General features: G+C 57.2%; 1 protein-coding gene across 1 annotated transcript in view; it reads right to left on the reverse strand.

Moving 5' to 3' along the window:
* The window catches only part of BCAR1 (BCAR1 scaffold protein, Cas family member), a 37,727-nt gene extending 28,904 nt beyond the window's left edge, over nt 1-8,823 (reverse strand). The window contains exon 1 of the mRNA XM_039256435.1: nt 8,638-8,823. Coding sequence (XP_039112366.1) covers nt 8,638-8,649 — 12 coding nt within the window. The 5' untranslated portion in view covers nt 8,650-8,823. The remainder of the gene's footprint in view (nt 1-8,637) is intronic.
* Between the last annotated feature and the right edge of the window lie 5,552 nt (nt 8,824-14,375).

Genomic DNA, 14,375 nt, shown 5'->3' on the forward strand with positions numbered 1-14,375 from the left:
GAAAGTGAACACTCTTCTAATTCTTTTCAATGCTTCTCTAATTTGAAAATTAGCAGTGGAGGCACCTGCAGGAAGGTACCTCCTTCAGAGAGGGGCTCTGCTCACAGCAGGCCCCCTGATGACAGAGCTGAGCCCTGGGGCACTTCCCAGAGTCTCTGCCACACCCCAGGGCACCGACCCGGTGACCCTTTCTCTTCTGCACCCCGTCCTCCGTCTCCCTCTGAGAAACACCACTCTCCTGGCAGGGGGTCCCCCTCAGTGCTGGCAGGTGGGGGCTAGACCACCAACCAGGAACCTGTGTGTGTAAGGAGGTCAGGACCTAGGTGCACTCTGCCCTCCCCGCTGATGCTGGAACACCATAACTGCATCCTCACCCCCCTCCCGGCCCCCAGACCGCCTGGGGGAGGAATGAAGAAGAGGCCTGCAGAACAGGGGTGGGGGAAGAGAGGAGCTTGGTCCTGGCTGGAGGAGGGTGACGAAGACAGCCACAGGGACAAGTCCCTGACATCAGAAAAAAAGCTTAGTGGCTGCTGGCTGCCCAGCTCTGGCTGACAGCTCGGGCCGGCAGGGACAGGGTGTGGTCAAGAAGCCACCCCAGCTAGCCATCTGCTCTCGCCTCTCCCCATAGCAACCGACCCCAGCATCAGGGCAGTTGGAGGGGGGTGACTTCAAGTGCCATCTGCCGCTCCCCCGCCCCCCCCCCCGGCCTACTTCCGCAAGAACACAGGTGCCCACACCCACAGAGGCCCAGGAGGGGCAGAATGGTGTTGCCCAGACACTTGGTTGGGGTCAGTGGGCAGCAGGGTCCCAAGAGGGGCTCCTGGGGCTCCAGGGCAGCAGGAAGGGGTGATGCAGAGAAAGCAGAGCTGCAGCAGGCAGTTACCAGGAAAGCCGCTGCTCCTCCCTCCGGGGACAGCACCGTTGGGGCATCCCACCTGCCCTGCTCCAGCCCACAGGGGAAGGCTCCATGTGTCCCAGGACACCCAGACCGCAGTCTTCACCCAGCTTGAACCCACAAGGACAGGAGCAAAGACTGTTAATGACTCCAGCTGGTGTGGGACCCTCAGCCATCACCATACCTTTCAGAGCCTTGGTTGGCGCATCTGTTAAGTGTAAGGACACCAGCAGTCCTACCCGTCACCAGGCCATGAGACTGCACAGTGGACAGAGGCACTCTGGTGTCAGCAGCACACCCACCCACGCCCACTACACACCAGCGCCACCTGGCCTGGCACCAGGGGACACTCGCCGGCTACTACACTAAGCCCTCCCTACTCTCCCCGCCCCTGCTCAGGTGCCCTGAGCTTCCCTGAGCCCCTGGACCTTAAGAGGAATAAAACCTCCTCTGAGACCCTTGGACGAAATCTTTCTGGGAAGCCCAGTTGCCCCCAGATCCACCAGCCAACACTGGGGGGCCGGCCATGTGGGGAACGGCTGGTTATGGGGTCCATCACTACACACACTACAGTGTGCTGGTCATTCCTTGGGCACCTGCTCGCTTATACAGGATATAGGTGCTGAGAAACTATATCCTTGGCCTTGAGGAACTCGCCCTGCTGGGTGCGTGTGTGGGGCCCCACAAACATAAACACGTGACCGTTGTGGTGCTGGGAGCGTGTGAGGAGAATGAGACAGCCAGCAGAGTGATGGCAGGGCCACTTCATACAAGGTGCCTGTGGAGGGGGTGGGTCCTGAGGAGGTGGCCTTTAAGCAGATGTGTAACTCTCCTACAAGGCTCATTATTTGGAAAAAAATAACAGTAAAGATTTGTAAAAATAGCACAGGCCCGCCAGCTCCCTCAATATGAAGAGCGGAGCAGGAGGTGTTCAGTGTCCCGGATGCAGGGAGTGGTTCTCGGGCAACCCCTCCTCCATTCCTTGAGCGGTGGGGTGCCCAGCAGGCTGTGGCTCCCCAGAGTTGAAGTGGAGCAGCCAGAGTACCTGTAGGTGGGGTGTTCTGGGACAAAGAGGAGTAAGTCCAGGAATCATCCAGACCTGAGAGGGTGGAGGGATGCGGGCAGCTCTCAGGTGAGGCTCCATCCTCTCCTTCTTCCTACTTTCCTAGAAGCGTCTCCCTCCCGGAACCTCTGGAGCGGACAGGGGCTGGGGATGGACACAGGTGACTCAAAAACCTAAGACAGGGGTGCCTGGGGGGCTCAGGCAGTTAAGTGTCCGACTTCAGCTCAGGTCATGATCTCACGGTTTGTGGGTTCGAGCCCCGCGTCAGGCTCTATGATGACAGCTAGCTCAGAGCCTGGAGCCTGTTTCAGATTCTGTGTCTCCCTCTCTCTCTCTGACCCTCCCCTGCTCATGCTATCTCTCTCTAAAATAAATAAAACATTTAAAATCAAACAAAAACAACAACATTAAAAACCTAAAACGCATCACCTCTTGGGCAACCTAGAAAAAGGGAATTGAAACCCCAGGCCCCTGGGGAGGACTGAACAGAAAGGTATGTGGTCACAGCGCTTCCTGCACAAGCATGTAACCTTGAGGGACCCAGGATCTGGTAGCGCAGACAGGTCTCTGGGCACGCCTCAAGGCACACGGGCTTGGACACCGGGTTTTATAAAATACTGCCCTGAAACAGGGCATCACACCAGCAACAAGGGCAGCGTGTACTTAAAAATACACAGCATACAAACACCAGAGACAGAGGAGCACCTGGATGGCTCAGTCCGTTGAGTGTGTGACCGGTGATTTTGGCTCAGGTCATGATCTCACGGTGGTGGGATCAAGCCCCATGGTGGGCTCTGCGCTGACAGCATGGAGCCTGTTTGGGATTCTCTGCCCCTCCCCTGCTTGTGCTCTCTTTCTTTCTCTCAAAATAAATAAGTAAACATTAAAAAAAAAAACAACAACCCAGAGACAGATATCCATCAACAAGAGGATGGGTAAGTACACAATATCATATTCATAAATGGAACACTACTCAACATAGCAGTGAAAAAAGAATTGTTGATACACACTGCATGGATGAAAATCTTAAAACTGTTACGTTGAATGAAAGAAGCCAGACCTCAAAGAACATGTCACTGTATGTTTCCAATTACATAAAGCTCATGAACAGGCTAACCTAGGCCATGATGAGAGGAATCAGAATGTTGGCCACCTTAGAGGGGGTTGGGGGCAGTTGACTGTAAGAGCGACACTTACAGTGTCAAATCTTCTGAGATGATGGAGATATTCATTATCTTGATTTGGTTGATGGTTACATGGGGTCTGAATTAGTAAAAACACATCTAACATCTGTCCATTTCAATACATGTAAAATATTCCTATTAGAGTCTCAATGGTAAAAATAAAACAAAGCACGGAGGAAAAAAATACATGGGATTAGGAACACCAAAAATAAGTATTGCAATTCTAAACCCACCATGTTACCCTTTTGCTCTGGCTGTCAGGAAGCTTAAAGTTATGTATGTCTACCTTCCCCATACATTACATAGTTCTGGATCTTTTGATGATCCCAGACTATTTGTGTTTTTCACTATAATCTGCTTCAAATCCTTCCTGGAACTTGGAGGGGTTTAAATAATAAATTTAGATTACTGAAAAGCCCCCTTAGTCTCTAATCCCCTTTAGAGAAGGGATTAATTTTAGAACTGCAACTTGTGACCATCAATCCTGCGAGTGCAGGCATCCAACACCACCTCTACCACCGTCCCCAAGCTGCTCCTCTTGGGGAACGCCATTTCTCTTCTTCTTGAAGACAGGGAGACAATGGCCCATCAAACAGTGACTATGAGTAAACCAGAGAAACAATGAGGTTTGACCAGGATGCTATCAAGGCAGGCAGCTGTGACAAAAGCCAGAGTCCAAGGCTGGGGGGGGGGGGGACGAAGGTGACAGTCACCATGGGTAGAGGGGGGCAGAGCACAGGCGCAGCTGACCTAGGGAGCACAGTTTCCCGCCTGGAGGTGGGAAGTGGGGACTCAGTGGGTGCCACCCTCCCAGCCTTGGGGCCCACTTGCCTTACACACAGGCTTGAGCCCCCCTTAAAGGGCCTCCTTGTTGCAGAAGGGCCAATCTTTGACTTAGCAGGCTGCTGACCGCACCTGAGGAAAGGCTGCAGGGCCCCCGTGGCTCCCCAGCCTGCAATGCTGCACCCACTCCTGGGGGCACTCAGGGCTGGGCGTCCACCCCGCTTGGGGCACAGTGGGTCAGTCAGAGGCCCTGATGGAGGCCACCAACCTCACCTGGGCGGGGTGAGGACAAGTGCCTGGCCTCCAAGGCTCCGAGAGGCAGAGGTCCTGTGCGCAGGCTGGGGCAGGGAGGGCCCAGGGTCATCGCATGCTAAGGCCATGGTGGGAAACACGCCGACTACAGAGACAAGGCCACCGGAGGGAGACTAGACCACAGAGCGCCAATCGCGCCTGCCCGAGCTGCCCGTGCCAGAGCCAGGGGTGGGTCCTGGCCCCGCACCCGCCAGTGGTGGCAGGAGGAAGATCAGAACAGCAAAAGTAACCACCATGTAGGACTTTTCAGCTTGTTACAAAGAGCTTTCGGCAACCGTTGCCAAGTTCTCACAAAACTCCGAGTTCTCGGCGCTGTCACCATCCCCATACCACAGATGGGGAGATAGGCGCTGGGAGGTCAGGAACTGGCTCAAGGTGCATACAAGCCAGCGTGATTCGTTCTAGAGTCCCTGGCCTCAACCCACCTCATGCCCTCCACATCCCGAAGCAGCCTCTCTGGGAACCCCCACGCAGCAACAGCCAGGCTTCCAGGACTGAGGCTGAGGCGCCTGGCTCTCTGGACGGGGACAGGGCCACCTGTCCACAGGGGCTCCTCTGCACTCCGCGTGCCACACCCTCAGCAGGCAGCCAGGGCCTGCGGGGCAACAAGGCAGAGACGGAGGTGCCAAGCAGGCCCGCGTCCTACCCCGAGGAAGCCTGACAGCAACCAGGTAACCCCAACAATAAACACGCAATCATAGATGTGAGTCCCAGGGGGTTTTGCGGGATGGTACCCTCTGCCTGAGCACCTGAGGGTGAGTGGGAGTGATGTGGTGAGCAAGGCAGGGGCTGGGGATCACTTCCCGCAGAGGGAGGGCCAGGCAGAGCCAAGGCCAGGTGGGAGGAGGGGCATGTCAGCTGCTCTGGAGAATGACCGGAAGACTCTGGACCAGGACCTTGCCTCTTCCCCTTTGGACAAGGACCTTGCCTCCTCCCCTTTGGACAAGGACCTTGCCTCCTCCCACTGTTCTCTCTTGAGCCTGCTCCTGCTCCGCAGCCTGGCTGCCCAGGCCAGCAGCGAGTCCAGGGCCGAGCTCCCTGGCTTCCTGGCCAGCTCTCCCATCGCAGCGCTGGCTGGCACAGAACCAGCCACCCCTGCTCCTGAGACTGCTGGTGGAGGTGCAACCAGGTGCCACACCTGGTCCACTGATCTCCATCACCCACGGCTGGGGCCTCCCAGGGCCAAACCCACCCTGCTGCACAGCCCCGGGCAAGCTGCCTGATCTCTCTGGAGTACACAAAATCCTATTTGGAAAACCACGAGCAGAGGGTCAGGCTCTCAGTAGCCCTGGCCTCTATGGGCAGCTCAACAGGCCACAGTCCCCACAATTAGAGAGGCCGTGCAGGATGCTGCTCACTTTCTTGCTTCGGCTGCTGCCAGACTGGGGTCCCACCCTGACTTCGTCTCTCAGTGGCCATGCCATCCTGGCAAGACACAGCCCCCCGCCCCGAGCCTGTGAAGAAGCCCTGAGCCCAGCTCCTGGCACACATGTCAGCACTTCACTCCTTCACAGGATCCGTCGTCAACCAATAAAGGAGCAGAGGGAAAGATAATAGTACTTCTGGGGCACCTGCGTGGCTCAGCTGGTTAAGTGTCCAACTTTGGCTCAGGTCATGATCTTGCGGTTCATGAGTTGGAGCCTAGCGTCGGGCTCTGTGCTGACAGCTCCGAGCCTAGAGCCTGCTTCCAATTCTGTACCTCCCTCTCTCTCTGCCCCTCCCTACTCTCTATCTCTCAAAAATAATAAATAAAACATTTAAAAAATAATTAAATTAAAATGAATAAAATAAATAAATAAAAAGGAGCAGAGCGGCTAGAATGATAGCATCCATCTCACAGACAGGAAGCAAGTGGCAGGAAGAGACATCAGGGACAGTGGCAGGGGGCAGCCAGCCTCTCGTCACTCCTAAACAGGAATCATACCAGTGCCCACCAGGGGTCTCAGGTGGGTGGCATAGCCATTTTCCTTTCAAACGCTTTCTGCCGGGCCAGCGGGAAGAGACAGGCCTGGGGTGCCAGAAGGCCGTGCCAAGAAGAAGGCCAATGTCAGAGAACATCCAGGAAGTAAATCTCCTGGTGCTGTGTGAGCACTCCCCTCAGCTCAGGGAAGCAGGAGCACTGAGCAGGGACCCAGGATAACCCGGGTGCCCTCCCATCTCTAGGCCCCAGAGGCCCTGTGGGCCAAATGTCAGTGAGACCAGCTAATCCCTGGACCGTCCCCTGCTCTAAGGGGAAGTCGCTCCTGGCTCAACCTGGCCCCCCTCAACCTCTTCTCTCCTGCCACCACCCCTCATCCCGTTCTGCAGCATCTTGTAATTTCTATGGGCCAAAGTGCCTGCGTCAGCCCCATCCAGGAAAAGCCTGCCCAAATGAACGGGTGTGCTTAAAACCCAAACGCGTCCACGAATCCCACACAGGCAGTCACCATTCTGGGTTCCAAGAGCAGGGCTAAGGAGGCAGCTCGGCCAGGAGGGCTCTGAAGGGCCTCACCGCTCACAGGCACATGAAAGCAATTTTCCAAACATTTCACAGCTGCTCCCAAAATGAACTTCTCCTCCCAGCCCCGCCAGCTCTTACACTGCCCAGGGCCCCAGGAGAGAGCCAGGGTGATGGGCCGGCCGGCCACCGGGAGGCAGATGGTGAGACCCCTGTCCACCTCCTGCAGAATCCCCGAGGGCTGTGGCTATAGGCAGGAGTGGGAGGGAGTGACTGGGAGCTGGCAGGGGTGTGGACAGCGGACCTTGGCTTCAGGTCTTTACAGCAGGTGTCCCCAGCAGTGCCTGACTGTCCAAGACGCACTCGGAACATCCCTCCCGCCCCCCACCTCTCTTGTTACAGATGTGGCCTAAGACACATTCCCTGTTCACTGTTGCCCTGAAGACCCAGGCCCTCAAGCAGGCTCGGAAGGCCCACTTCCCCTCGGGCTAGTGCCCACAGGGTCTGGGCGGGTCCCTTGATGCCTTGGGTCAGGAAAGATCCAGAGCTTTGCAGCAGCAGAGCAGGAGAGAAGGGCTTGACAGGTCTTTTCGGTTTTCTTTCTTTCTAAAGATAAGGCAATTATGCTCTGAACCAGAACAGGTGTGGAGAAGGGGTGGGGAGGGGTGGGGAGGGGCCACATCAGCACAGTCGGGAAGCCTTACTTTTTTCCTCAGTAACTCTGGATTACCGCTCTGGAGGCGGCAGGAGCTGGGGGCTCTAATTCCATAACAACAACGCTTTGTACTTACACAGCACTTCTCCAGGAATCTCCACACACCCCACGGTGGTCAATTAAGAGGCCACTGCCCTGTCAGGAAGCCCCGACTGTCTGCTTCACTCTAAGAGTGGGGTGAGAGCGAGGCGCAGTCCCAGAAAGAAGGCCAGGTGGACAGGCGCTCTGGCCCACCGCCCCTTCCTGCCAGAGGGAAAAGCCCCTAAGTCAGCCCAGAAACAATGGCTGGAAGTCACAGCTTTCCAGCCTGCAGATGGCGCCCCTTCCGGGCAGGCCGCGGGATGCCGGCCCCTACCTCAGTCTGTCCATCTGCAAAGCGGGCTGGGGCCTGCACCTGAGGCCTGGTGGCTGGGGGTGGCCAGGATCACTCGGGGCCCAGCTGCCCCCAGATGCGGGCCTAAGTGTGGAGTCATGACGGCTGGGAGCTGCGCAAGCCGTCCTGCAGGGCCAAGGAAGAGGTGGTGTCAGGCAAGAAGAGAAGCCCCCATGGCTAGCAGGGTAGAAGGGGCCGGCCGGGCACCCAGGGAAAACTTCCCGGAAAAGTGAATGCATCAGCCTTTCTGGGGGTAGGCAGAGATCCGCACCCCGCCAGGCAGTCCTGGGGGGTTGGGGGGCTGTCCCGAGAGAGATGAACATTCTGCCCCGGCCCTGGCCATCCTGGTGAGGACCCTGGAGCACAAAAGGGCTGCTATCCCAGGTAGTTTCCTGGGGGCGACACAGACCTCCCCGCCTCACCCGGCCCAGCTACTCTGGAGCGGGGGGGGGGGGGGTGGTTCGGGGCGAGCGGCACAGAACTGTCTCCACTAGGCCTGGCCATTCTGATGGGGGGCAGGGTTCTGGAGGGCAGCACAGGCTCCCGCCTGGCCCGCCCAGGGGAGTCCCGGGGCCAACAAAGGGCCCTGCCAACCCAGCGGTACCGGGGGGCTCCCGGAGGGGACAGCACAAAACCCGGACCGAGCCGGCTTCTGGGCGAGAATGGAAAGAAAGGCAGGGGAAGAGAGGCCGGCTTGGGGGAGACGCCCCCACGAGAACCCCCATGCCCGGCCCAGGCAGGCCCGGGTGGGGTGACCCCCCTCCCCACCCCAGCCCCGGAGAACCCGCGGCATTAGGCCTGCAGCGGGCGGCGCGAGGTCTCAGGCCCGGCCCGGGGCAGCAGACCCGGGGTCCCGGCCGGCGGTCGGTACTCACCGGCACGGACATCTTGACCGCCGCCCCCGGGGCCCGGGCGGGCAGCGGCGGCAGCAGGCTGGGGGCTCCGGTCCGCCGCGCCGCTCAGAGCCCCCAGAGCGGGGTCCCGGCGCTCTCGGGGCTCCCCGCGGGCTCCTGCGCGCTCCCGGCGGCCGGACGGTCCGGCGGCTCCAGCTCGCCCCGCGCATGCGCCGCCCCGCGCCGCCCCTCCCCCTCCCGTCTCCTCCCCGGGGGCCGCGTTAAAGGCGAGGACCCCGGACCGTGGCATTTTTCTGTCGGCCCAACGCGGCGAGGAGGCTCGGTCTCCACCCCTTACCCATCCTTCGAGGGCCACCTCGCGTCGCACCATCTCCTGTTCGCCCACCCGCTTCTGGAGACCAGAGCCTCCACCCCCCACGTTGCCCAGCCCGGGATGCTGGGCGCCTGCCCTGCGGTCTGGCGCGGCTCCCAGTCCCCGTGTCTGAAGGCGATTGCAGGTCAGCCTCGCGGGGCTCCTAGATCCCCGCTGCCCCGGCTGGAAGCCCAGAGGCGCGGGCACCCCCCCGCCGCGCCGCTCGGACCTCCTCCTGCGGCTCTGCACTCCCCCTGCCCCTCCCTCGGTGACCGGGAGCTCCCGACAGCCTGGGAACAGCCTGGCGCGCTGTCGGCTGTCCGGGTGTCCGGCAGAGCTGGACTGGCCTTAGGGAGGATCCTCCCCGTGACCCCCACTCAAGGGCCACCCGCAGCCGGGCCGCCCTGCGCCAGGGGCCAGCCTCAGACACTGCAAGACGGGCATTCGTGGCCCCGGCCTTTCTTCCCCAGGGTCAGACATCCTCAATTCCTTCAGCTCTTCCCTATCTGACATGGTGTCCACAGGGAGTGGGCACATACGTGTGCACCCTGATTCCCCACCCCCTGTCAGGTGGGCCTTGCTGGCTCATGTTCCATCTCATAAACTGAGGCTCTGAGATCCCTCAGCTACCGGAAAGCAGAACGAGCAGTCTGACCACTCCGGTCAGCCAGCCGCCGCTACAGCCGTCCCAGCTCCCTGGGGACCCTCCCTGGGCAGAGCTGCACCCAGGAAAGGGCTGCTACTGCCCAGGAAGGATGAGTGAGCCCCCAGACCAAGGCTGGGGCCGGTCTGGGGAGCAAAGGGAGAACTGGCTTCATGAGGCAGGCTGGCTGTCAGTAGATGTGGCTCGCGGCCTGGCGGAGACCTGGGCCACCAATACATCGAGAAAGCCGTGGGCACTTCTTTTGTCTGCCAGGTGTGCAGTGGCGCGAGTCCTGGGATGATTGAACAGAGGGAGGACGAGGGAACAGGTGAGGTGAGACTCAGAGACTCAGATAGGCCCCCAGCTCCCCAGGCTGCAAAATCCGCCATTAGCAGGCCGTCCACTGGGGCTTAGGAGGCTTTCCAGCCTTCTTCCCCAAGAGGTGGGGCTGCCTTGTCTTTCTCTAGGACGATCCGGGAGAGACTCCTGGCAGTGGCCACCAGCAAGGAGAGGGGCACTAGAGGTGCAAGAAAGGGGGAGGTTGAGGCCTGCTCTGAGGCCCAGGTTCTGATGCCAGGACTGAGAAGCAGGGGTCCCTTCTGGGTCGCCTAAGCACGTCACCCCCCCCCCTTGAATGGGGTTTGCCACTTACATACACACCTCCGTTTCCGCAGCCCAGCGCTCCGCAAGGCATTACTGCAGGGAGCAGGCAGGGCCACAGCAAGCAGACAGGGGTCTAGGCCGACAGCTGCCACCTCCTCAAAGGGCGCTCTGTGTGCATCTGGCGGGGAGCCCTGCCCGTGCCCACCCGCCAGCGTCCAGCTGGCACCGGGGCTCCTGAGCTGGGAGCAGCCGCTCAGCCTGGCGCCCGGGCTTCCAGCCACACGCGCCCGCTGTCTGAGGGGCCCTCCCCCACCCCTGGCTCCCTCCTCGCTGAGCCTTCCTCCTCGAGCCCAAGCTCCCCTTCCTTCCTTCTCTCCCACTCCCATTCTCCTTACCCACCCACCCCCCTCTTTCTGTGCCCTGTCCCATCAGCTCTTTCTCTAGGTGCCCAGGCCAGAATGGGGTGAGCAGTGGGGAAAGACCCCTCCACGCGAGTATGGGGAAATGGAAACCCAGGGGAGGGGTGCAGCTGGGGTCATGACCTCCAGACCATCTAGTCCTTGCCTCTAGCTGGCCCCCAACAATGGCTTACAGCTGCTGGCTCAGGGAGGGAGCCACTAACTCAGGGAGGGATCCCTGGCCAGACCCTCACTTACGCCAAGGCAGAGACCCAGCGCTTGGGTTACAGTGTCGCATCCCTCACTGCATCTCCCTGCACCCCCATTCCCCAGCAGGAAAATGATCCCAGGATGACTCAGTGCTGCAGAGGACAGGCTCTGGGGGCCCCCCGCCTGGCAGTTCACACCAGAAGCAACAGCTGGGCTGCCGGAGCAGTTGCCAGACCCCGAGAGGACCCCCCCACCCCCACCCAGCAGGGCTGACCAGGGCCCCAGGGAGACAGGAGTTATTGTTCCTGAGACTGGGAGGGAAGGGAATTTGGACAAGGCAGCAGAGTAAATCTGGGCAGACACAGCTTCATACCCAGCTTTCAGGACACCCAGCTCTCTGTCCCCTGAGCCTTGCTGCGTCTACAAGGCCAGGGCCTGCAAGGTGGCTCCTTCTCCCCACCCCCACTCAGGGTAACCAGGGACCTCTCTAACAGAGGGACTGCCAGCCCAGGAGAGCACAGAGAGCCTCTGCGGGCGCCTGTGCATTGGTCACCATTGATATGTCCTTATTAGCTAATGTGCACCCTCTGTTCAGACTGCCTTAGTCTTTCCCGACTGTCCCTTTCCTTTTCCTGTTCCAAGATCCCACTGAGAATCCCGCATTACATTTAGTTATCAGGTCTCCTGAGTCTCCTCCAGGCTGTGACCATTTCTCAGACTTGCCTTGCAAAACCCTGCTAGTTTTGATGAGTACTTGTAAGGGATTTCATGGAATGCCCCTCAACTGGGATTTGCCGGGTGTTTTTCTCAGGGTTAGACTGGTGGCATGGACTTTTAGGAAGACGTCAGAGGTAAAATGCCATACTCACCACATGGTAACAAGGACACATACCATCAATAGGACTGAACACTATTGATGTTGACCTTGATCATGTGGCTGGGAGAATGTTTGTCAGGTTTTCTCCTTGCTGTCTATTCTGTACTCTTTGGAAGGAGTAAGGAGTTAGGCTCCACCTCCTGAGGACAGAGTATCCACATAAAAACATTGGGGAGCGCCTGGGTGGCTCAGTTGGTTAAGCTCAGGTCATGATCTCACGGTTCGTGGGTTCGAGCCCTGTGTCAGGCTCTGTGCTGACAGCTAGCTCAGAGCCTGGAGCCTGGTTCAGATTCTGTGTCTCACTCTCTCTCTGACCCTCCCCTGCTCACACTGTCTCTCTCCCTCTCAGAAATAAATAAAAACATTAAAAAAAAATGTTAAAAAGTTTCGGAAAAAAATTGGAATTCTTCTGTATGGGAAATTTGTCTCTTTTTCATTTATTTACTTATGCATTTATTTATATCAGTGTGAACTCGTGGATATTTATTTTAGACTTTGGATCGATTATAACCCAAAACTACTTTATTTTCTTGTGCATATTGATCTTGCTTTGGTTATTGGGAGTTCTTCCAGGTGGTGCATCAGATTTTCAGGAGACTCTAGAAATCCGGATTGTGTTTATAAAACGTCTGGGTTTTGGAACACTGTGTAAGCCAAACGCTTCCATAGGCCGACTCAGGCAGCTCCTGGCTCTGGAATCAGATTACCTGGTTTGAATCCTGCTCTGCTGCTGGCGCCTGAATAATTTCGTGCATGTGGGTTAAACCTGCCTGGGGCTCAGTTTCCTCATCTGTGGAATGGGAGGATAATATTTCCTGGATGGTTGAGAGGATTCAGTTGAATGACTCAGGTGAAGTTTGGGGCATTGGACCTGGCACAAAACCCTTGCTTTTTAAATAGCAGGGACCATGGGGCGCCTGGGTGGCTTAGTCGGTTAGGCGTCCGACTTTCGCTTAGGTCATGATCTCGCGGTTCGTGGGTTCGAGCCCCGCGTCGGGCTCTGTGTTGACTGCCAGCTCAGAGCCTGGAGCCTATTTCAGTCTGTGACTCCCTCTCTCTCTGACCCTCCCCTGCTCACGCTGTCTCTCTCTCTCCTAGAAATAAAAAAATAAAAAATAAAAAAAAAATAAATAAATAGCAGGGACCATCATTGCCACATGCATGAGCCAGGCGTGGGTAAGCAGCTCCCTATGGAGCGTAAGCACTGAGCTTGTTTCAAGATCTAGAAGGAGATTTTAGGGTTGAGGGTGGCCAGTGGGACCCTGTGAGCTCTGGAGCAGATGAGAACAGAAACTACCTTGGGGCGCCTGGGTGGCTCAGTCAGTTAAGCATCTAACTTCAGCTCAGGTCACAATCTCATGGTTTGTGAGTTCGAGCTCTGTGTCAGGCTCTGCGCTGACAGCTCAGAGCCTGGATCCTGCTTCTGATTCTGAGTGTCCTCTCTCTGCCCCTCCCCCGCTCGTGCTCTGTCTCTCTCTCTCAAAAATAAATAATAAAACATGTATAAATAAATAAATAATAAATAAATAGAACAGGAACTACCACCCTAAGCCTGGCTTTCAACTGAAGAGTGGAATTCTATTACTCTGCAGTAACACCACATCGACGGGTGGGGAAGTACCCAGCTAGATGTCCTGTCTTACTCTAATGTGTGAATGAATGACTGCCTCTCCCAGGGAAGGCAAGTCAGACTGGCACAGAAAGAGATGCTCAGCTTAGGGAAGTGGATGGGGAGCCCACTGACCTTGGGGTTCAATCCTTGCACCACTTCCAACTTATCCCATAACCGTAAGTAAGCCCAGTGTGGGTGATTTCACAGTCTGGTCAAGGATGGGCCCTAGTGGCTGGGGCACGGCACTTCCTTGTCTGTCCCCCATTCACAGAGCCTTCGGTATGCTCTGCCTGGGAGGCAGCTGGTCAGGAGTGCAGCTCATCAGGCTACTGGGTGCAGAGGAAGCCATCATGCCCTAGACAATGGGGTTTCAGGACCTGGTGGCAAGAGGAAGATAGATGCATTCGTTTCGCATTGATGCCAAACAAATCACTACAAACTCAGTGGCTTAAAACAACATGGACTTATTATCGTACAATTCTGGAGGTTCAAAGTCCAAAACGGATTGGCAGGTCTACATTCCTTCTGGAGGCTCGAGGAGAGGATACCTTCCCTTGACTCAGTTTCTATTTTTTTTTTTAATGTTTTATTTATTTCTAGGAGAGAGAGAGAGAGACAGCGTGAGCAGGGGAGGGTCAGAGAGAGAGGGAGTCGCAGACTGAAACAGGCTCCAGGCTCTGAGCTGGCAGTCAGCACAGAGCCCGACGCGGGGCTCGAACCCACGAACCGCGAGATTATGACCTAAGCGAAAGTCGGACACTTAACCGACTAAGCCACCCAGGCGCCCCGACTCTTTCAGTTTCTAGAGGCTGCCTGCATCCGTTGGCTTGGAGCCGCACATCACTCCAACCTCTGCTTATGTCATTATGTCTTCTCGGACTCTGGCCTTCCTGAGTTCCTCTTACAAGAACCTCTGACTACCAGGGGTCTGCTTAGGTAATCCACGATAGCCTACCCATCCTAAGACCATTAATTTAATCACAGCTGCACAGCACCGTTTGCCTTGGAATGTAACCTAATCATAGATTGCAGGGATTCAGATGTGTATGGCAGGGGGACTCCCT

The sequence above is a fragment of the Hyaena hyaena genome, unplaced genomic scaffold (genome assembly GCF_003009895.1).
Source record: "Hyaena hyaena isolate Hyena2069 unplaced genomic scaffold, ASM300989v1 scaffold_584, whole genome shotgun sequence".
In the NCBI taxonomy this organism is placed as follows: Eukaryota; Metazoa; Chordata; class Mammalia; order Carnivora; family Hyaenidae; genus Hyaena; species Hyaena hyaena.